This window comes from Pyrgilauda ruficollis, unplaced genomic scaffold (assembly GCF_017590135.1).
Source record: "Pyrgilauda ruficollis isolate IOZ18807 unplaced genomic scaffold, ASM1759013v1 scaffold36, whole genome shotgun sequence".
NCBI lineage: Eukaryota > Metazoa > Chordata > Aves > Passeriformes > Passeridae > Pyrgilauda > Pyrgilauda ruficollis.
This window is the reverse complement of record NW_024525045.1, coordinates 4,056,508-4,080,600: the sequence shown is the minus strand read 5'-3', so window position 1 is coordinate 4,080,600 and position 24,093 is coordinate 4,056,508. Positions and strand designations below refer to the sequence as shown.

Below are 24,093 nucleotides of genomic sequence, written 5' to 3'. Positions count from 1 at the left end.
GCCCCAGTAAGTGGACATGGCCCATGCAAGCAGCTGTGGGAAAGCTGCAAGGCATGGCAGGGAATTTGACACAAACAGATTTTTCCATTCTTGGGCAGCTGATGCACTGTGACATTGAGGCCATGAGAGAACTGTTTCTTGTGGAGAAGTCTCCATGGCATGGCAAGAGAGACTCCTCTCCCTAAGAGAACTGAAGAAAGACTATTTTTAGAGGTGGTAAACTGACTGAAAGTCCCAGGTTTTCTCTCTTTATGTTGTCAGTGGGAAAGAAAAGAGGGTGTGTGAGGAGAAGTGTTCTGAAGGTTTTATTCCAATTTTCTTATTGTTTTTCTTTTATTTCTGTTAATAAAAGTTTTCTTTATACCCTTAAAAGTTTTGAGCCTGTGACTCTTGTTTTTATGCTAGAACAGCTCATCCTTAAAATAGCACCCCAGTAAGTGGACATGGCCCATGCAAGCAGCTGTGGGAAAGCTGCAAGGCATGGCAGGGAATTTGACACAAACAGATTTTTCCATTCTTGGGCAGCTGATGCACTGTGACATTGAGGCCATGAGAGAACTGTTTCTTGTGGAGAAGTCTCCATGGCATGGCAAGAGAGACTCCTCTCCCTAAGAGAACTGAAGAAAGACTATTTTTAGAGGTGGTAAACTGACTGAAAGTCCCAGGTTTTCTCTCTTTATGTTGTCAGTGGGAAAGAAAAGAGGGTGTGTGAGGAGAAGTGTTCTGAAGGTTTTATTCCAATTTTCTTATTGTTTTTCTTTTATTTCTGTTAATAAAAGTTTTCTTTATACCCTTAAAAGTTTTGAGCCTGTGTTGCCCTCCTCCTAATCCATATCTCACAGCAGAAAATGAGTAAATAATTCTAGTGGGTACACTGGCGATTTAAAAAAAAAAGAAAAAATTCATTTCAAGCAGCCTCATGTTTTTTAATTGTTAGGATAAAACAAGTAAAAAGAGGACATAGCTTGACCCAGGCACACAGTAATTACAGAGATTGTGGTTTTTCTAACCTAGTAATAACTAACCAGTGTCCAGATAAGGCCTACTAAAATTAGGAATTGGGCAATGAAACAATGAGATTTTTCTTGGAATGATCTTCCTGTTGGAGAAAAAAAAAACCCTATTTTTCACAGAATTAAAGAGTTTTGTATTGACAAAATATAAATTTTGACACAAATTTTTTTTGTGGGGGAAGTCTGAAAAATCATCAAGAGAGTACCCTGGTCATTTACCTGAAACAATTTTGTCAATTATACCTTCTTGTCTTTAAATGCTTCAGTCTAATTTGTGGACACTGTTTTTAAATTAACATTCTTTGCAAAAAGAATATACATTTCTTGGGAACACTTCCTTCTTCTGTGCCAAATTTTGGGCTTGTGACCTCTCCATTATCCAGGTATTTTGGCAACAGTCCCACTGTCAAATGTGGACAGCTGACAAGCAGATGCTACAACACCCACTCGGCTTTTAGGTCTGTTTTTACTTTCAAAATTCAACATTTTAACTTTGTTTGAGCCACATGAAACTGGTAGCATCACAGGAATTCAGTTCTAGCAGAGTATTTTGAAAAATGCATTTTCTAAGATACTATTTCACCAATTTTCACGTTGAAGAAGACATTAATAAAAATACATTGTCACATCCTTATAAAGACATATTTAGGACCCACTTTGCTTATTCAGTCCCTATTCAGGTTAAAATTACTGGACTCAGTGGTTGGGTTTCTTCCTGCAAAAGGACTATAAGCAAAAATCAGAATGTTTGAATAAAAACCAGTGCATTGTGTGAGGTATTTTCAGAGATGTTAAGAATGAACCAAGCAGACTACAGTGTGCTATAGATCCTGAGAGAAGAAATACTCTGCTTTTAAGCCTAGTGGTAGTCTCTGCCTTCACTGCCCCACTCCTGCATGAAAATTCTCTACTTACCTCTTTGGGATTTGGTGGTGTTTGTTATCAATAGGAAACACAGCTGAAGTTAACCTAGTTATTTTACATGTTTTCAAAATATGTAACTCTCTAAGAGAAATTATATCAATAAGTTTAAAACCAAACAACTTAGTATATTATTCAGTTAGAGGACTTGCTATGAATTTATGGGACCTGTAATTTTTATAAAGAAATAGTTGTTTAATACGTACAGGAACACCATCTAAACCAGGAAATCCTGGAACTCCAGTTGGGCCCTAAAAAGAGGTGATATGAGAAAACAAAGTTGAGGAGGTCATTACTTAAATAAAAATGAAAAACAAGAATATGTGGTACTATATAGAAAGAAACAAAAAACCAGGCTTGTTTGAAATATGAATCAAAAGCCATAATTTTCAGAAATTAAGTATCTGAAAAAAACTTCTGTGGGCCTAGCAGAAGACTAATGCCAACAGTTATCTGTGTACCAGGTGGTACAGTACAGGACAAATATCTAATACTTCATAGCCATTCATCCTCCAAAGATTATAAAATGACAGAATTGGAAGTTGCCTGTAACTTATAAAATATTTCTGTACATAATTTCACAATCCTGCTCCTCTTTTGATAAAACCAGCAGTACAATTTTTGTTACAGCATTTACATTTGAAGTGTGCTAGATACTGATATTAGTGATTTCACTCTGAGATCAGTCAAATTAGACTATTACAACTAATATGAAGTACCAAGGGCCAGGGATTGTACAGATATGAAAGATATGAATCTGAACTTCAATTTATACTCTCTAAGTGGTAATAAAATTCTTTTTAGTGCAGCATTTTTAAAAGCACCATACTGTTCCCTCCAGCTCCACATTTCTACACATTCTTTGAGGTTAAGGAGGATGTGTGGTACATGACAATCAGAGTATGTCTGTTCATCATATTTTGTGTCTTCTGACAATTCTAATTTTGTGATCCACAGCAAAAAAATATCCTGAAATATTTTTTCAAGAATTGATTATCTGTAATTAACTTCTGTGAGAATTTTGTGTGAGCAAGTGTATAGTTTGGCAAGTGCTTTTTGGTCATTCAGGTTCTATTTCACTTATCAACATTTAACATTACACACTGTATACACCTAAAAGAGCTGTCTGTGGTGTTTCCTACCTTATCACCTTTTTCTCCAGCTGGCCCAGGCTTCCCATTCTCACCTCTCTGTCCTTTCTCCCCTGGCAGACCAGCTGGTCCTGTAGATCCCAAGGACCCAATCGGACCTTGAGGTCCCAGCTCACCAGGCTGACCCTGAAAAGAGTCCAAAGAAGTGAATGACTATTGCTGTAACCCCCACAGCAATTCAGAGATGACCCTGTGCATAAAACGAGGCTTACAATGTGTAAATATTCACAATTCAAAACAGCTGCTGGACAGCCTGCAAAACTGAATTTGGTGCTGTAGGAACACGACCTTCAAGTTTGACAGCATGCTGAAGGTGATCACTTCTTTTCACCTTCATCAGGTCTCCAAGACCACTCTCTGCGATGCTTGGGATAACCTGCAAGACTTCCTGGCTCCACCAATTTAAGTATCATCTCTTGCAAGCCTAGGACTCCAATGAGCATTGTGTTTTCCCACAGAAAAATGAGGACTCATTTTATACAAAGGGACTTTGTATACAAAATTAGAACAAATCAAGCAAGTTCCCTCTTTCAAGTCATGATGTGCCAATTAAGTTTTTCTAGCTCACATTTTTCATAATCACTCTCATATCTTAGTGCCTCATGTAAAATTAGTGAAGTTTCCTGGAGAAAAAAATAATAGTTATTAGCTAACATATTTACAGAAAGTATCATTTTTAATAGATTGTGTTAAGATGGGTTGGGAGGTTAAAGAATGTAACTTTTCTATAAATAGCTCTAAATGGAGTATTTGTACCTTCATTACCATACAATCTCCATAGATTTCTGTTAACTTTTCCAAGGTAATATACATTCTCCTATAGCAAAATTAACTCCCATGCCAACAGGACTTTTTAGTCTATAACACTGGTGTGGAGTTGTTTCAGATGTGTTGCAGTTTTTCTTCTGTGCTGCTCAATAACTATGCAATCATAGATTAGAAGTGCTGAATGAAGCAAGCTTTCTAATCAGGCTTCACATGTGAGCTGTCTACACTTCCACCCTACAAAAATCTATGTATTTGCAAGTCTTTATTTCTCTTACATATCTTTTTAATTTTATATAATTATCCTTGTTTACCTATAACTTGTTGTTTCCAAACTGAAGAATGTTTTGCTTTCTAGACTTCATACATGTTATGCTAAGTTGTTATAACTGTAATTAATTCTATTAGTCACACAGTATGTATAATCAATCAATAATTTGTCCTAGTATAGAATTAATTATTATAATTTATTATAATCCAGTATTTTAAAAGAGAGCAAAATGGAACCCCACACATTGCTGAGAAAACCATATGGCATTAGGACCACTGGAGGGCAGTAAAAGATACTTCATTATTCACGGAATTAACAGATTATATCTTTACTTTTATGAATGGATTGAAGGAAGAAAAAAAGATGGAAATGAAAGATGATTGTAAGAAAATATGTAGCTTCAGGAAGCAAAAGAACTGAATGCTTGCTTCTCATTGTAAACATTTCAACAGGCTGAATCTGTCTGGACAAAATCTTGTGAATTACAATCAGGGACTTAAGCTTCTTTTACTTTTTATTTATTTTCTAATTGTCTTTTTAAAATCCGTGTGATTTAACAATGAAAAGAAGTGAAAAAATGTATGGCATGCATCATCCAGTCAAATAAAACAGAGAAGGTAATTTACTACATGTTTGAACAGGAACATACTCTAGGTTCTTGCCACAGTGGAAGCAGGGCGAGATGACCATTGGCCCTTAAACTATGAACAGGAACTTAGTCCGAGGCTGGGAAAAGAAGTCCTACACTTAGAAATAAGGACCACCTGAAAAAAAGAATCCTCATACAGTCATGTTCCATTTATCTTTACTCGCTGCTCTCACTTCAGCCTTGATCCTGCTTCCAGAGAAGTCACTGGCAAAAATTCCAAGGCAGACTCAGCATGTTGTCTTCTCTAACAGTTACAATTTTTGTGATACCAGAATTTCAGTAATGTAAAATATTATGCAAATTAAGTGCTACTGGTATTAGAAGCTGATGATTCTGCATCTTTGTTAACAGTGAATGGACAGTTGGGATTCTGGGTGTTGAGTGTTTGCTTGCATGAGCAGTTGCAGCCTAGCTACTCGCAGAGCCTTGCTCATTCTATGTTAGAATGAATTTATTAATTTAAGTACTTCTAAGGTAGCTATTATGCCCTTTAAATACTTGATTGAAAAAATAATTGGACAACCATTTTAATTAAAGCATAATTTTGAGTACAAGTGTAATGAATCACACTAATTTAATAAAATACAATTCTTTGAACCATTAACTTTACTGGAAGTGGTACGGCTTTTTAGTTCTCTAAACTATCAGTTACCTTGCAAAATGCATCATTCATCAACAGGAAAAGAAAAGCATAAGATGTTTTACGCTAATTTTTTAATGCATTTGTCTTTAAATGCATTTTGTTGACAACAGGTAACTGCACCAACTTCAGTATTTTTAATTAATAGTGCATATGCTCTGCATTCAAGAGTTGAAAGAGAAAACTTTCAAAACATGCTATATCCTTTGGACAGTTAAGAAGCATGATTTTTATTGCACTCAGAAAAAAAGCTGAGACACTGTAGGCATCCTATGGTAGTTATTATAATTAAAAAATAAAAACTTCCAGGACATGTAGTCCTTTAGGTTGGTAAAATGTCTTCATTTGCTGCTACACTGTGAATTTAATTGACTTCATGGTCTTCAGTTGAAGGTAGTGAAGTCATAGAACAGAGTCACTGAATTCAGAATTCACAATGGGTTTGGCAGCTGATACAACTTTAGCATGCCATGTGAAGCTGATGGATTCTCTCTCTTTCTTTCAGCTCAAAGACTGATAATGACTGGAGCTTTGTTAAGACCAAACTGATACCATGCCATAACATCTATTATCACATCTATTATTTGTGCCCATCCAATGTGACTACCACAGCATTACAGTCTCAGGACAGCTGTAAAAATAAAGAGGATGAAGGTAGTCATGCTCATGTGGAAATGACAAATTAGCTCAGATAAAATGAACAGAATATTATGCCCGCTCTGCCATCTGATGCCAATAAATTCCTCTAGGTTTTCAGTGCCTTGTTAATTGTCTAGGTCAGGAGCTACCATGCCAAGACTATGGTCTGTTATTTTAGCATATCCTGGGCTTGACCTGCAGTAAGAAATTGACTTTAAGCAAAACAAGGCTGTATTTTTTTTAATTAACTTTAGCTTCCTAAGACTAAGACTGCAAGTACTTCAGAATCATGCAACAAAACATTTAATGCTGTTTGGAAAAGGCAATGGCCAAGGTTAACTGGATTTTTTTTTAATGCAGGAGACTGAAGGGCAGCTGCATTTTAAGAGTGCCTTGAGCACTTAGCTGTCTCAAGCACAATGTTTTAAAGGAGTCTTAGTTGGAAATAAAAACGTCATGCTACTCAAGTGAATTGTCTTGCTTCTCATTATCAAAAAAGTCAAAAGAAGCCCAGTTATCACCTTCAGTGAAGACAGTACCCTATGTCACAGGCTATGGAGATGTACCAGTGATTTGTGAAATGCACTTACCTTCTGTTCGTTAGAACAAAAGTGAAAATGCCCACACAGACTGTAGGCAAATAATACAGCAGCCCTTTGCACTGTGCACTGGACTCTGGCTTGTAACCAGTCTTTTTCATTTCACCAGGAGCAGGACAGAGCAAGAAGGAAAGGAAAGCAGTCTGTGGGCAAGAGAGGAGTGCTCGCAAAGGCATTTGGAGAGATGTTTTATTTTGTAATTTGCTTAGTGAGATGGGGGCATCTGCTGCTGCTCTAAGCCCCACCCATGTCCTCTCCCCTTTTGGAAGGGCTGCTCAATTATGCAGCAAAGCCACAGCTTCCAGGGTTTGGAGGGGTGTCCATTCTGGGAAGATTCTACTCCTCACTGTGTAAGGCTAGAACCAAACTAATTTTCACTGTGAGTCAAGGCTCAAAAAAAACCAGAACAAACCCTCTTCTAAATATAAACATGATTAAGATGAGATAAATCTGAGAAATCACACAATTTGGCATTAAATCCAGTCTATTGTCCTTAATAGATTAGATAATTTTTTTTTCACCAAATTACCAGATTTTAGCCAAGAAAATGCAATAATAACACTTACAGTTTGACTTTTCATAGAATCAGAGAATGGTTTGGGATAGAAGGGATCTTAAAGATCAAGTAGATCCAAACACCCTGCTATGGTTAGGATGACCTTCTACTAGACCAGGTCACTCAAAACCTGGCCTTGGACACTTCCAAGGATGAGGCATCCACAATTCCCTGGGCAACGTGTGCTAGGCCCAACTACCCTTACAGTAAATAATTTCTTCCTCATATCTAATCTAAATTCTCTTTCAGCCTGAAGCCACTACCTCTTGTTCTGTCTCTACAGACCCTTGTATATAGTCTACCTTTCTTTTAAAGAACATCTGAACCATGCTCTAAACTCTTGGAAAATTTGCCAACTTATCATATTTGGCAACTTTATTATATTTTTCAGTTATGTAATGTACTACAGGAACAAAACCCCTGATGATGCAGTTTAGTATTCACAGTGATGCTTCACAGAACAAATGACAAATCACAGTGAAGTGCTGAAAACACCTTTCACAATGTATACTTAGGTTTGTGTTTTAACCCTGTGGGACTATGAAAAGAAAAACTATCCAAAAAGCCAGTGGGTGTCACTATTGTGTTAAACAAACTCAACAAATCATAATTTAGCACTGAAACTCTTAACTGCTAATGGCTGAAAGCAGTGAGCTACAAATAGAGCATAGATATTATAGAAATAGACCACAAATAATTAACATGAGCTTAGCTAATAAAATTAAATTGAGTTTTGCTCTGTACTATTTTATTGAAGTCACTGTTGACAATTTTTGGTTGATTCAAATCTGTAAAAAAGAATGGTTTTGTAGAGTTTTATCTTGCTTGATGTAGAAAAGCTTGGCAATCAGTATGGTAGGACAGGGGAACCAAAAGTATTAAGAAAAGAAAGATGCTCAAGAACAAAAGGAGGGATAACTAACAAGGTCAAAACTTTGGAAAATTTGAAAAATGTCTAATATGAGAAATGCTAATTTACAGATGCTGTAGCTGGGCATTATGTATGATGAACAACCCCAAAGAGACCTTGCAGTGATTGGTGTGATTCTCCTTACAGACTGGAGTGGTTCTGTTTCTATGGTTCTGTGTCCATTCCACATTCTGGTAAGCAGGATCCATTCCCTACCAGTTCAAATCCTAACTTCTGCAGTCAGAGAACTGCCTATTCCTCTGATCAGTTACAAAACAAAACAAAAGAAAAAAAAAAGAAAGAAAAAAGAGAAAAAAAATGTGTGGTCTGCTTCAGATAGATTTAGGGGTCTCATTTCTCTGGGTCTGTTTTACAGAAAAACATAATATGGTTCTCAGTGAATGTAAGTGAAATATGTAACTGGTCTCAGGAATCTTCTGCTTTAAAACTTACAGCTAATGTACTGGGAAAAAATTATGAACAAGTAGGAGGCAAATAATGGGAGAAATCTAGATTTCCTCAGATAGTAGTGTACAAACATCTCTGATAGTGGATTTGAGACCAAGCAGAAGGATTTTACATATTTATTTCCTGAGTTTGCTACTTGAAAGTTCAAATACAAGTACTGGTTATTCCATGTGAATGACAGACTGCCACTGCATACTGACATGCAAAAGAAATGTGTTTTAATAAATGCCTCTTACTTCCCAAAACAGACAGAATTTGCACAATTTTCTGAGTTAGTGCATTTTAAATATGTTTACACTGTGCTGTAAATTGAACTCCAATAACCCATGGAACCTACTAAGGAAATTTGGCAACTCACAAGATCTACTGGGGAGATATTACAAGAGAAGCAGTGCCAGAACGTTGACTTACTCATAGGTAACTTTGCTCATTCTTACCCCAAGGCAGTGCATTCTTGCCCTGCAGCGACTGATACCAGCTGACTTCCTAACTTACCTGTGACACCCAAGTGACTCAGCATCTCTTGTGAATGCTTACTCCTTACATCTGAAGTGTCAGAAAGTGTAAAACCCTCCTTTTAGATTTCTGTTTGCTGCATTCTCCCCTACACTAGGATAAAAATAAACCTCTTGCTTCATCTGCAAAAGAACGAACATTGGTCCTGCTGAGTTATATTTATTATTCACTTTGATCCAGGCATTTCACATGACCCCATAGAAGCCAGATCAGGTTGGCTCATGAATAGATGCTTGCTTCCCAAATCTACTTAACTAAAAACAAAGCCAACGGAATTGAATAGGATCAAACTCCGGGTCAGCACAGGACAGGTTTACAATCGGTCAGTGCTAACTGCAAACATTTTTTTAGTTGTCTAAATTCTATTAGAGCAGCCAGCATTTTTGGAAGCTGGTGATACAACACTGCAGGAGTTTTCTAGGAAACAACTTTCCAATTCAGAAAAAGAGGATGAAATGGTGGAAAGGTTTTACTATATCTTTAATGAAAATTGAAATCACAGACTTTATGGCCTACCAAAAAGGAAGAGGGGAAAAAGAATCTAAGAAGTCAGGTAGAACACTTACTGCCATATATACTTTCATTAATGATGTTTTGCCTCATTTAGCTGTTCTACAATTTGGAAATGTCTAGGTATAATAGCACACAGTATGGACAAAGAGACTTAGCAACACATTTTAATGGTGTCCTATGGAAGAGAGAGTCCTTCTGAGTTGTGACATAAGATTAAAAGATAAACAGTATCATGTAAGACTAATTCCAACAAGACTGCAATCCCAAGTGAACAGAAGTCAAAACTTCATTGTGATGTAAACAATTGTAATGATATACTACTAGCACTAGTGACTAAAAATTTTTTCAGTAATTTCTTGCTAATGAATAGGAATGCAAATCTATTTCTTGTACAAAGTGATATATGGTTCAGAAAATTAAAAATGACAGGTACACAAGCTCTTCTAAAACCCAACAGAGCAACTGATGCATAGCTATAATGGTTTTATTTAAATATGCAGTGAAAGTTCAGCTACTTGCTTCTACTTTTGTTTCAACTTGCCCACTATCAATACATTCAAGAATGGCCATGGCAGTTTCATTTTCTTATTCCCATGGTCAGCTTTTCTCTAGCTAAACCTTAATTATCATTATCTTGTCCACTTACAATAAAGAGGGCTTTTGATGTTGAAATTTAAAACATTTTCAAATGGGCAAATAGAAGGCAAAGTCTTACTACCAAAAGTTCTGAATACTTAGGCTTGTGTACTGTACAATGCCAGAGGCTTTTAATAACCATTTATGTCTTACCATTTAAAGACAGGATTGAGGAAGATGCAAAACTCTGAGGAACCAGCCCCAGAGCAGGATTCAGACAGAAAAGCAGACAAAGCAGATGGTTTGCATTCTAGAAAGCTAACAATAAGATAAACCAGTCTTTTATTTTGTAATTTTGTAATGTCTCCACAAAAGCTCAGATAGCAAAGTTAGTGTGTCAGAGTGTAAAAGCAGAACACAGCAAAATTTAAAAACCACAAGAATTGAAGTATGAAAGAAAAGATTAAATAATCCTATGGAAAATTATTCATCACCATACATTAGTATAGAAAATATGTGCAGTAATGTATGTGAGGCAGTGTTTAGTAAAGCCATGTTTCATGTAGGGTCTGAAGAGTACTTCTGTTTCTAGTATATTGGTTAATATAAATGACTGCATGAAATATAAATTAATATTACATTGGAGATGCTTTATCCGTTTTCCATCAGGGCACATTTACATTCTAATTTCAGAGCTTTTTCAGAAAATGGGACAATTCTCAGACTTACAGTTGCATAACAACATTACATTAATTTTGAAATGTTTATTACACTTCTATTTGGCACTTAATTCCAGTTCCTTGGAATTATTTAGAAAAATACCTGCAAATGCATGAATCATAGTACAGTTTATGTGTGATGAGGACAGCCTAGGAAAGAGCTAGAACACCTGCAGGAGGTATTTATTATTGACTGATTATGGGCATGTAATTCAGAACTTCCAGTGAAGAGTGAGAACCCAAATCAGGGAAATTCAAGAGCTAGAACACCTGCAGGAGGTATTTATTATTGACTGATTATGGACATGTAATTCAGAACTTCCAGGCAACTGAGTGAGAACCCAAATCAGGGAAATTTCCCCTAGTTTGAAAGTTAGTTGTTTTAAAATGGCATTTCAGATCAGGTTTTTGGTATCCAGAACAGTCTGTTCAGTAGCACTGAGAGACACTGCAGAGGTACCTTTTGTTAGCACACTGTTATACAGATATACTCATCCTAGGCCTCTATTATGAAAATCCTACAGCATGGGGGACTTTCACATAGACATAATCCTGCAGGATTAGGATAGGATCCAAGGACACCAGGACAGTGATCATGACACAGCAAAGTGCACAGCTAACTGCAGAAGCACAGGAAGAAAAAGGAATGTCTTGCTGTTCTGGCAGCTCAGGTTGCACACAAAGAAATGGGGCATGTGGCACTTCCAAAATTGATCCACTATATTCAACCTTCCTAAACCTAAACTTAAACATAAGTACTTTGGTAGAAAACAATTTTCATCACTGACAATATTTTAGTTGACCACCAATCAGTACATACATAGACATATGTGTGTATATATATATATATATATATATATATATATAAATTTTGTATATATATAAAAGTTTTTTTCCTCACATAATGTTTAAATTATTGGCTATCTCTATACAGAGATGTATTCTGAGAAAGAACAGCCAAGATAAACTGGTCATCACTGGACATATTTCAATTAACAATTAGCAACATGCACAGTTACTGATTTTAGCATGTAATGTGAAAATGCCTTAGAGCTGTTTTAGAATTATTCATAAGACAAAGAAAATTCAGGGTTTTTTTAAAGTTAGTATCTTAAGTGAATAAGATAAAAAGTCTGCGAACATTTTTAGTCACCCAGCCCAAACAAGAAATAACTAAGTTCTCATAAAACTAGAGAATGACATGGACATTACCTTTGGACCAGCCTCTTAGTAGAAGACAAATATAGGTTTCTATATTTTACTTGTATTAGGAATCACATCTGTTTAATTCCTAGACTGATTTAAAAGAATCCTTAATAAAAGAAAGGTACCATGATTAGTAGAAACCCAGTTAGAAACAGAATTCTTTACAATCTTCGGTTTCTTCAGTGACAGCTGTACTTGATACCAGTGATAGAATTATATTAGTTTATCAGATGTGTTTATGTCTGAATATTGATTTATTGATTTATCAACCATGTTGATTTTCAGGAACATCAATGTGCACAATGTACAGTATTTGCAACAGTAATTATCATTAGCTCTAATCACAACTTACCCTTGATCCTTTTTCTGGAAAGCAGCGACAGACTGAACAATCCTGTCCCCCACATGGATCAATATATGCATATCCTCCCTAAAAATTGAAAGGTTATGCATTTATCAATGCACAACAAACAACAATTACATCATCAAATATTGTCAGCTGGACATATTAACTATTTGGATGATTTTCAAGGCAAAAGATCTCTCACCAACATAAACATGCTGGCAAGGTAGAAGCAATAAGTAAAAGCTTATTACTTGTTGCTGTAGAAGGTGGAAGACCTTAACTACAAGTTATGTTAGACAACACTAAATATTACAGCCAAATGTAACTTAGAAAACCAGCTGCATCTGAAATAAATCTTAACAGAACCAGAATTTAATTTGCAATAATGTAAAATTTGTAATCCATCACATTATTTTAGGAGATTGTTCAACTACAATGAAATTATAAAAGGCAAAACAAGGTGAAGGAGCAAGAAGTTCACTCAGAGATAAAACCTTGAATTTAATTCTTGTCTATTAAATGAAACTAAGTATATGCATGGTGTAATTATGCATTGCCTATTATTAATTTACTTACTTCTTGTATTAAAAATTTATGTTATTGTCCTTTTAATAGCAAAGAAATTACTATTTTTTTCATTAAATTGCAATGAGAAAAAATATTATTCAAGGAGAAATGAGAACACAACAAAATGTAAATTCAGTAGATCTTGTGTGTGGTAAATGAAGGTGATTTCACTGTTCTTTTCTCTTTCTCCAAATGTAATAATAAACACACATCATATGCACTTATAAACTAAGTTGGAATGTCTACTAAATAACATTTTTTTGAGTAAAACTGTGTAAATTATCAAAGATATTTTAAAAATAATTTTAACAAGGAGGTAAAATATTTGAGAATAATGTAGATAAACAAGAAAATGGTGATAAAACAAATATTTTCTCAGTGTGGGTTTTCATTGTTATCAAGGTCAAGATTGTTTTGCTACTGATTTTAATACCCAACAGAACACTATAGGCTCATACTTCAATGTTTCAAGGAGAAAACTCTGACAAATATTAGATAAGGAGGAAAAAATCTGTTCTTTCTATCTATACCATTTTTAGAATACCTGGAATTCCCAAACCTCAGAACTAGAGGGTATGATGGTCTCTCTCACACATTACTTGTCTTTCACACACTACATTTCCCATGAAATTACTAATCTACTCTGCACTAGTCTCTCACATAGTTGTTAGAATCTTGCCTCTCCTGGAATGTCAATAGAATACAAGCTTCCAATAAACGAACTATTATCCTTTCTTCTGACTGAACAGTTATTTTTAAAAAATATTTCCATCTTCAACAGCTCAAATAAAAAGGGATGAGTTTGGGGATAAAAAAATAAACTCTACAAAAAAAAAAAAAGAGCTGGTAAATATTTGAAAGAATACAAAGAGGATGGACTTGAAAGAAGGCAAGGACATTGCAAACATAAGGGTAATATGAAGGCCAGTACAGACAGGATAATAAAGTAGATATTGAAACTATATTATATGTGAAAATTTGGCTTCAGAGAGATGGGACTGTCCACAGAAACCAGTTTAAGATCTGGGTTAACACACAGAGCAGAATGCAAAGCTAGAATTGACATGTGCCATAACGCAGAACCATTAAAGAGACCTTATGAAGAAGGAGATAGACTCAGTGAACAAGGGAGAGTTTTCTACATCCAGCTTTCCAAAAGCACCTCAAGAAGCCAGAATTAGAATCTAGGAAAATCCAGAGCACAAAATTGCAAATTAGATAAGCTAAGGAGCAGAAAGGAAAGTCAGAATCACAGAAATCTGGAAAGTAATATTACAGTTTTCCCACAGAACTATTGGTCATCTTGGTGCATGTGGTGCTACTTGTTTAAACTCTATCATTCTATCCCTCACCTGCCTAAAGTAAATGTCAATGTCACTTACCCCATCAATTCCTTGAGTTGAAAATACAATCAGCAGCCACCTGATTTAAAAGAAGAAAACTGAATTAAAACTACACTCACAACATCAAACCTTCACAAAAATGTAGTCTGCAGAAAGTGAGAAGTGATCAGGTGTACACGCGATTAAACCCTGTTTGGGGTGACTACATAGTGTTTCCATAAGGGGTGCACACCATCAAGAAATGGCTTCCCATGCTGTAAATATTTGTCTTTTTAGATCTGTGAGACTGAGGACAAACAGATAGGCATGAAAAAGACTGTGTAAAAGTCATTATAACTCCCCCTTCTAACCTTTCTCCAATCCCACAATTACAAAGGGCCAGAGGGGACCCATTCCAAACAGATTTCTCCATGGACACAATGAGGTGAAGACTGAGTAAGATGGGAATGATCTGCATCTACCCTGAAATCAGTTAGCTGGTGTTGTTTTCTTTTGCTCAGAGAAAGAGGGCATGAGAAAGTAGAGAGGAAAGCCACATTCAGAATAGCCACATGATTCCAGAGGAGCTGCTGGGGAAGCCCAGCTCCATGCCAACCATTGCTAGTGATGGCTTGTAAAGTTTACAAAAAAAAAGAACTAAAATAAAAAGTTAGCCCAAAATTTTTGCAGCAATACAGAAAATAAGCATTCTTTTAAATTATTATTAATGCTAATATTATTGTTACTAAGAACTATGGTGTCTACTAGTTATATGAAAAGATAAATTAGGTACAACCATAGCATACAGACTGCTATGTACTATTCTACAGGATGCAGTGAAGCCTATTTCAAAATTTACTTCAACTTTGCAAATATCTAGGCATTTCTTATTACTGTTAAATTAATAGCTAAGAATATATCTCAGTGAATCTGGTTAAAAAATGTAGTGATCTGTAAAACTCACCAGGCAGCTGTGATAAGCCACTTAATCCGTTCAAATGAATCCTTTGTTAATGCCATTCCTGCTGATTGAGGATTTGTATATGCAGCACTTCTTTTTTCTTTAAATGGCAGGTCTTCTCTTTCCTTCTGTTTGTGGATGCTCTACAAACACTATTCCATACTGGTGTTGTTTTCCCCTCTGAACCTGTTTCTATTAAAATATACATCCAATGTACACCTGAATAATTACTGGAAAACCAAAAATAAGTCTTAACCATTTGTATGTGTTACAGTGCACAGCTTTGTGTTGGAACTACATTATGTTCTTCCTATTCAGGCCACATTTTATTTTATCAGCAATCCAATTATTTCAAGGGGACTATGATGAAGCTGCAGATTCACATGAAAAGGGGTACAAGATTTCAGCCTAGTAAAGATAGTCCTCGTTCTGTGTTTGAAATAATGAACAAAGAGAATCTTATATCATTATTTCTTAAAAAGTTTTCATAGCCACCATTTCAGTTAAAGGCATTAAGACAAAAGATGCAATACCCATGTATAGTAAAAAAACCTAATGAACTTTAAAAAACCTCAAGAAAGTATTTATTATAGTTTTAAGACCAAACTGAGCAGCAGCATCTTTTGTAAACTGGGCTGGACCAGTCTGTGCCAGCATGTGAGCAAAGGAAGACCACTCTGAATGCAGAATAAAACATATGCATTTCAGCTAAGAGTTCTATCCACATGCATGGACAGATGACAATCAGTGGAGATCACCTAGAGTTTTTCAGCTTTATCTTTAGAACATTTTTTCTACAGCTTTTGCCAGGACTTAGGAAGCAGGACTGACCAGTGGCCTCCACAGTCCCCCACAGTCAAATTTTGCATACATAAATTGCATAAGTAATATATAATTTGCATACATAGTGCATCCCTGACCTATGACTTAGGTCCCACAGTTTTATTTGCTGCTCCAACCTTTTTGGAAACTCGAGCTTCACAAATTCAGAGACAGAGCCAGGTCATGTGCAAACTCCCTTATGCCCCAAATAAAAAAGAAGCTGCAATCCTTTGTAATAAGGCATGTCTGGCAAATGAGTCACACTGGTTATTTCAAACTGAGGGTTTAAGGGCTGGGCTTCTCCCAGGTTAGCACAGATTATCACAGGCTTCTGCTTTTTAGCACTCTAGAGTTCCAAATGTGGGAAATAATTTTGAGGAAACTGAATACTGACTAGGGGGAATTGACAGGGGTTTGCTTCCTTTGGAGAAATCTCCTGAGTAGGCAAAGACACTCAGTTCCTGAGCAGGGAGTGAGGATGTGAAGTGCAGCAAACTGGCTGCTCTCTGATGCTGTTCAGGCAGCAGCCATGTGTTTGTTAAACACGTGAGGGTACAGTCCCTGAAACATTACTCTTTTGCTTTCTATTATTTGTAGTGTGGCATTTTTCTAACCAGAAGTAATCTATAAATAATATTGACTCCTGTGTGTATGCACAGTATATCCAAATCCCACAGTACTAAGAGGAGACTTTGGAAGCTGCTGTGCACTGACTGATGAATAAATAGCCTAAAGGCAGCCAGTCCATGCTGCAAGATCACTCTTTACATGTATTGTACAGTACTCCATTCATCTGTCAAATTCTACAGTCTTGCTGTGCCCCAGTTCCCCATCTGTAAGAAAAGAAAAAAATAACAGCATCCCTAATAAAAAAATAATATTCCAACATCATTCCTACCTCACTGATTTTTTTACATTTGTAATAAAAACAATATAAGCAAAATTGTGAGGCAATAAAATATTGCAGGGACTGATTGCCTCAAATGGAAAATCCAAGCCATTAAGTGTTGAGACTTTGCAGAAATGTGCTCCTTTTGCCCACTACTCATCTCATTATTTAATTATCCAAACAGCTTCTGAAAATTAAGAAGAAAATTAAAAAGAAAATTATATTTGGTACATTTGCTTTGTATTAGCAGCGAAACTTTTATTTTCAGATTAAAATCCATTTTGATCCAACCCATTGACACAGTTTGAAATAATACTTAATGCATGAGTGGAAGACTTGCAACCCTCTGTTTGTTATTTTGCCATGGCTATCTAAACCTCATCATTTTCTGAACAAGTTGAATTGTTCAGTAGCTAATACAATAACAGAAAGAATACAAGGTTTTGTTTAGATTGATGGGTCAAATTGATCTAATTTTTTATGTTTTTGAAGCAATCACAACAGTTACCTCAATAAAATATCCACAGGATAACACACTCACCACCACCAAAGGAATAGGTTTCACATGAGATCACCAAACCTCACCTCAGCCTCAGAAAACAGAAGGGGACAAGCTGGCACTATAACATAATCTAGATGTTTACTTTCTATACAGGAATCAAGAAGCAAGACAATTTCATTCTCAGTAACTCTGCTAAAGAACAGGGGACATGAGCCATAGCTGGAGGCAGACACACAGCTACAGTTATTGAGGTAAAAAGAATTAGAGCAGTCCTAACTGTATTTTCATTACATCCAAAGGAAGCAACATCATGTGCAACAATACCGCACAAGTTACAAAGTCAAGGATTCAGATCAGTTTTAATGTGGTTCTTTCATGCCTATAATTAGGACAGTCATTTGAAGTCTGTGAACTTATATGCTGTTTTCCATAGGACTTCTGCCTCATTCGTGATGGACATATTAGGTACTCTCTCCATCCTTTCCAGTAAGTCCTATTTTTTCATTTACAGTGTTCTATAAACTTTGCACTTTGTACTAAATTCATACAACTTTAATGTTTCCCACAAAAATATTCCTGAAAATAGTATTATCCTTTCTTTACCATAGAGAACCAAGGAAACAAAACCAAAGTTAAAATAATTAGGTATCAGTTACTGTAGAAAAATACAAACTTTAATTAGATGCAGCTTTCAGTTGCTTTCTAGAATTAAGATTGATCTCCAGTGTTCAGGTACTGGCGCTTTTGTTGGATTTTTGTAAAGTAGGTCTACAGGCAGCTGCAGGTATATATTTTGGCACAACTGATGGTGAGCTGGACAGCTGTTTAGACATACAAGATTGTCTGAGTTTGTAGCCCTCAGATAATATCATGGATTACAGCAGTATCAGCAACACAGCGTGCATCAAGTTTCCACAGGCTTTCTGTGGATGCACACTGCCATTGGTGGCCACGGTGAGCAGGGGAGACAACCCAGTGCCTGATCTTACCTTTGTAGCAGCTCAGTGCTCCTTTGGGGTCACGGATCTGTCCTAGAAACTCACATAAAGGCATGTATGCTTCTATGTGACAATCTCAGAGTGCAACATTACTTGCTATTTCTTAACTATAAATACACAAAACTCCCATTCAGCTGAGCCACTTAGCTGCTGAAGGTCAGTGAAGGAGGTGGTTCTGCAAGTGAAGAGGATTCTTTTTTAATATTTTGCCTTTTTGATATATCTCCCTTGTTAGCACTTTCACATTTTTGCTTTGAGCTTGCTGACTTTTTTTTTAATTTTAATTTCCACGCAGGATTTTCATCATTTGAAAACTGACTCAATATCTCTTTATTATAGCAGTGCTTCATTCACTCAGTATTCTGCATGAGTTCTTTCATTGCCCCTAACAGTGGTCTGCCTGCTTTCTTTTGTTTCTTCCAATAACTCATTGGCTTAGTATTCAACAGCTCTCCTTTTGAGTACTATCTTTGCAGTGAGATCCATGCTGGGGCATTTTGCATTGAAATTGCCATCATTTGAGAGGACTGATCACTCTCTTCCACTGTAGTCTCGCTTGCTCTGACCACATTGTCTCATAGACAAGCTACGAACCTTTTGTTTTTGCTCTTGTATAAATGTCTATGACCTTCTCTCTAACACCAGTACTTCTCATGTTAAAGTCCAGTAATGGATACATTTTCTTCTACATGGTCACCATCAATCTGGCCTGAAACCAGGGGAATTCTTTCCTTTTCTCTCCATGCCTTGGTGTCTATACCAGCTTGCTGTCACAGATGTTGGATATTTTAGAGTCAAGTTGTTTTACCATGTTGCTGTGTACCAGATCTTTGGTACTGAAGGAAACGCTCACCGTCTCCTGAAGCATGTTCTTACTGGCACTACCAAACTTTTTGGAAAAGTAGCTTCTGCTAACTGGCTTTCACAGCAGATTTCATAAGAGGCTGAGTATGGTCTACTGAGCACAGATCCAGCTCTACTCTTGTGCCTGTCAGAGAAGCTGTTTTACAAAGCTCTCTGGCTGGCTTTCTGCTAACAAAAGCCTTTAGCTTTGTATTTCATTAATACTCCTAAATTTATATACATCTATTATATTGTTGCTTTTGCTGCATCACTTCTAGTGCAAATAAAACCTGTAATATGGGATTTCCTGTATAGCATCCATGAACACTACAGACAAGATAAGGTTGCTGTGGCTGGCACTGCCAGCATGCATTCTAAGTTTGCACCTTCTCAAAACAGCACTCTGTTTGGTGAAAGGTTACCTTGAGCATGCAGCACTTCTGTCAGTAACATAAATCTGACAAACTTTACACATTGCCGACACTTTACAAATCACAATTCCGTTCGAAAAAGCTTTTTATCATATTACATGGAAACATTTCTCGCTGCTTGCCATTTATGCGGTGGGGCAGCATTTTGTCCCTTCTGGGAATTTCCTCTGTCTCATAAAGAAAACACTCGAGGGAGCGGAAAGCGTTGCTGAAGGAACTCCCGTCCGTGCCCGGGAGCGCCCCGGCAGGGGCGGGATGGCGCTGGGGGGGGCCCGGCTGCCGCCGCCGCCTTTCCCGGTACCGCCTCGCTCTCGCCCGCTTTCAGCGTGCCCTCCTCCCCGCCGGGAGCCAGAGCCGACCCCGCTCCGTGCGAGCGCAGCCCGTGCCTCGTTCGGGCAGTGCCAGCCCCGGCCCCGCTCCCGCCGCGAGCCCCGCGGTCCGGGCGGGCCCGCCACCTGCGCCCTCACGGCGGCGCGGCGGGGGACGGAGCCAGCCGGCAACCCGGGACTCCTCCCGCTGTCCCGGGACGGGGCTGCCCCTCAGCGCGCTGCGCAGCCCCGTCCCGAGGAGCGCCAGGTGCTCCGCCCGGGGCTGCCCGTCCGCGGCGCTCACCTTAGCTCCCAGGCGGGAAAGCCCCCGACGCCTCGCTCACTCCATGACCGCTGAGGAAGGACGGACGGACGGACAGGCGGGCGGGCGGCGGCCGCCAGCGCTGCCCAAGGCAGGACACGCGGGGGGAGATGAGGGGGTGGAGGAGAGGGGTGGCCGGGGCGGGGCCGCGACCCGGGAGCGCCGAGGCGGGTGCGGAGGAACCCTCAGGCCAAAACCCACGGGAGGGCGGGAGGGGGGCAGAGTGGAAGCGGCCCGGGACCCGTGCAGGCAGCGCCGAGGCGGGGATGGCCGGCGGGGGCTGCCCCGGCCGCCTGGCGCCGGTGCTGCTGCTCGCCCTGCTCTGGCCGGGCCGCGCCGCGGCGGAGGTGAGTGAGCGCCGGGTCCCGCGGAGGCTGCGGCGGGCCCTGGGCAGAGCGGGCTCGGCCCCGCGATCCCCCCGCTGCCTTGGCCGCTGGTGGGGAAGGAAAGGTGAATGCGTGTGTTTCAAATGATGCGCCTCGTGTGCGCGCCCGGCCAGCGCGAGGCGAGGCGAGGTGAGGTGCGTCTCGCCCAGCTGGGGGGCACCGCTACCTGGACACCTCTGCCGGGCCGGGATGAGGACGGGAGAGAAGGCCCTGCACGGGGCTCCGCGTCCCCGCTGGCCTCAGGAGCTCCCCGTCCTTCGAGCTGAGGGGACGGCACGGGGTGCGGTGGGGGCTCCGTCCCGTCACCAGCCCGGGAAGCGGCTGCGGAGGCCGGGCCTGCGGGCACCGGGGATGCGGACGGCCAGGACGGAGCCGTGAGGGAGTGGACGGCCCCGAGGCAAACACCTCTGGACCACTTGTGCCACCCTCATGACAAAATCATTTAACAGACTTGTCTTTCTCGCTTAATGACCAGTGTCCATCACCGTTTGGTCAGTAATTTCTCCTAGATCATATTGTAGTCTTTTCTGTGCCTTTCTGCAGTGTCTGGTTATAACATTTGGATCGTACATTCCCAGCTGGGAGAAGAGCAGTCAGCTGTGAGGGTACACGGGTCGGTGTTGCTCTCAATACATCTGGCAGTTACCAAACAGAAAACTGCCGGTTTCGGTGAATTTCTAGTAGACATCAAACACAAGAAACTGACAGTTTTTTAGTAAATTTCAAGTTCTTTCTCCCGTAGCAGTCAACAATCTTAATTTTTCTTGTATGAGTAGGGCTCTAACACCGTACATGCAAATCTTTACTGTCTCAAAATATTTTGAAGTTCACCTTTAGAAGGAAGAAATGTGATCTTGTACTTTGCTGTTGCTAAAGCAGAGCCACATTCTGCTACAATTATCTGAAGCAGTCTAATTAGTAATAATGTTTCTTCTAAACTCATGCAGCTCTTTCACTCATTATGGGTAGCGTGTCTGGAATCAGCACAAGCGCCTCACCCAATATGTTGGGATTTTAATGGGACTCTAACTCCACTGGCAGTCAAGTTTAGTCATTTAACAAAGGTCTAATTGTTTTATTTGTAATGGAATTAAAATACCTCTTAGTTCTTACGTAGAACAGAGGTACCAGATCTATTTGCAAAGTATGTGTTTTCTGCAGAGTTGTTTCAGGCTCGGTCCAGATCTGGATGTGGAAGATGTGGAAGATTAGCAGCTCAAGACCTGTCTCTCTCTTCTGCTCAGTTTTCTGGGTTTTGTTCCATTCTCCTCGTCCTCTGTTGATACCTGCCATCCATTGTCCTTGTTGCTCTGAAGAGGTGGATAACACCATGTGGGCTTCTGGATGGCTTCAGCAAGTACAGGCTGTGTTCCAGGAATGCCCCTCCTCTCCCACAACGCACACACATTTTTTTCTAATCCTCTCTTCTGGCAGTTTTATCTAAACTCCTAATTAAATGTTAGTGGCTACTGTAATTGACATGAAGTAATTGATTAATAAATCATTGCATCTTGGCTATACTGTTCATTGCAGAGAAATAGTTAGTATAGTTAATGTTCTAAAATCATGCTACACTTTCATGTAAAAATAAATTGATGTTTGACCAGGAAGAAATACTTCTGCTGTTTGCATCAATTAAAACATGTTTCAACATGGAAAATTTTAGGTGTAGTTTATTTCTGAACAAGAAAGCAAATTAGTCATTTGTGCCTGCTGCTGTTTATACAGCAAATTTTAGTCCTTGCAGCTCTTCACAGAGTCCAGATTTCTCTGCCCTTAGGAGGCTGAACTTTCTGGCACCTGCTAGGGAGTATTATTGTCTGCATTCTTGGCCACTGGCATGCTCTAATCACATCTTCTGAAAACTCAGCAGAAGTAGCATCTTCCCATGTCAAAGGCTTTTCAGCTTCTTTGATGAGCTTCTTTCTTCTTCCTTGACTTCAAATAGTGGCATTGTAATTCTTCAGATTTTTCTGCTGTTCATTTAAATATTTTAGAATCTTCATCATCAATATTTTTTCACAGGGTACAAGATTCTTCCTATTCTTCATCTTTTTTTCATTCAGAAAAAATGCATTTGCTTTTTCATTTCTTAATTTTGTCTAACAGTGCCTGGAACTGATAGTGTCTGGGTGCAAATGTACAGTTCAATTAATTCCCTTAAGTGTGTCTGCTCTTGATACCATTTATGTACTTCTCTTATATCTTCAAATTAAATACTAATCTAAAAATAGTCCCTGAAATTTGTTGTTTCAAATGACATGTTGTTTCAATTTTTCCTAATATGAAAAATACCTTGGTCAAGTTCATTAGTACTCAATCCATATTGTGGCATTAATCATTTTTATGATGGCATCATGTTAGTAATTGTTCAGAACAGGATAAAGAGAGTTTCTACTTCAGCAAGATTATTTGCTTGCAGGTTAGCTGCACCTCATCTTACTACCACTCTTTAATTTGTATTGTAAATACTGTTGCAATGTTTGTTAGCTCACAGGATTAAATTAGGTACACCTTGTTATGTTTTTGCCTCCATCATGACATTTCATTTTTTTCATCATGCACTGGTGGCAAAGGAGGAGACATAACAACCTTGGTGACTGTAAGACTTGGGAAGATCTGTTTTGCATCCTCTTCCTCACTCATATAGTCTGTGACTAGATGCAAGAGTTCATATTTCACAACTAATTTAATTTCTTACAAATGTTAGAATTTGCATGCAAGTACTTAAAATTAATCTTCTTTGCTTCCTAATAGCAGTATTTTTTTCCCTAATTATATGCAACCTATATTGCTGTCACAAGTAGATCTTAATACATGGCTCTGGAAGGGAAAAATTATGTTCTAGTTCAGCCCATGGCCATCTCCAAGGCTGGTGAGAATGGCATGTAGACTTTTTTTGACCAGGAGTCAAAGTGTTGGAGGCACCAAGTGTCATGATGATAATGTTCCTTGTCTGACAGCCTTTGGAAGCACCAAGGTTCTTTGTTGCACAAGCAGCTGAGAAGGGAAATGTGCACCTGAATATACAAGAGAGTTCACAGAGCATGTTAGAAAAACAAGTCCTTTGTGAAGTGCCCTTTCTGATTTGGTTAATGTGATCCCAACTCCGAAGTCAAGGAGGGTGTTACTCTGAGAACTGGGTCCAACTTCTGCTAGACTCTTCTGCTCCTAATTGCCTCTACATTTATTGTAATTCAGCCACCACCTCCACAGAGAAACAGCCCAATGTCACAGCACTGCAGAGCAAGGCTTTTCCTACTGGGCCAAGAGAGGCAGCATAA

The 24,093-nt window shown here is 38.7% G+C and overlaps 2 protein-coding genes across 2 annotated transcripts in view; one reads left to right on the top strand and one right to left on the bottom strand.

Annotated features, from left to right (window-relative positions):
- COL4A4 (collagen type IV alpha 4 chain) overlaps positions 1–20,432 on the bottom strand; it is a 68,910-nt gene extending 48,478 nt beyond the window's left edge. The window contains exons 1-6 of the mRNA XM_041475698.1: positions 20,406–20,432; positions 15,312–15,500; positions 14,408–14,447; positions 12,465–12,542; positions 3,077–3,211; positions 2,141–2,185 (exon numbers count right to left, since the gene is read on the bottom strand). Of these exons, the coding sequence (XP_041331632.1) occupies positions 2,141–2,185; positions 3,077–3,211; positions 12,465–12,542; positions 14,408–14,447; positions 15,312–15,367 (354 nt within the window). The 5' untranslated portion in view covers positions 15,368–15,500; positions 20,406–20,432. The remainder of the gene's footprint in view (positions 1–2,140; positions 2,186–3,076; positions 3,212–12,464; positions 12,543–14,407; positions 14,448–15,311; positions 15,501–20,405) is intronic.
- Positions 20,433–20,689: 257 nt separating this feature from the next.
- The window catches only part of COL4A3 (collagen type IV alpha 3 chain), a 56,044-nt gene continuing 52,640 nt past the window's right edge, over positions 20,690–24,093 (top strand). Inside the window, exon 1 of the mRNA XM_041475712.1 lies at positions 20,690–20,770. Coding sequence (XP_041331646.1) covers positions 20,690–20,770 — 81 coding nt within the window. The remainder of the gene's footprint in view (positions 20,771–24,093) is intronic.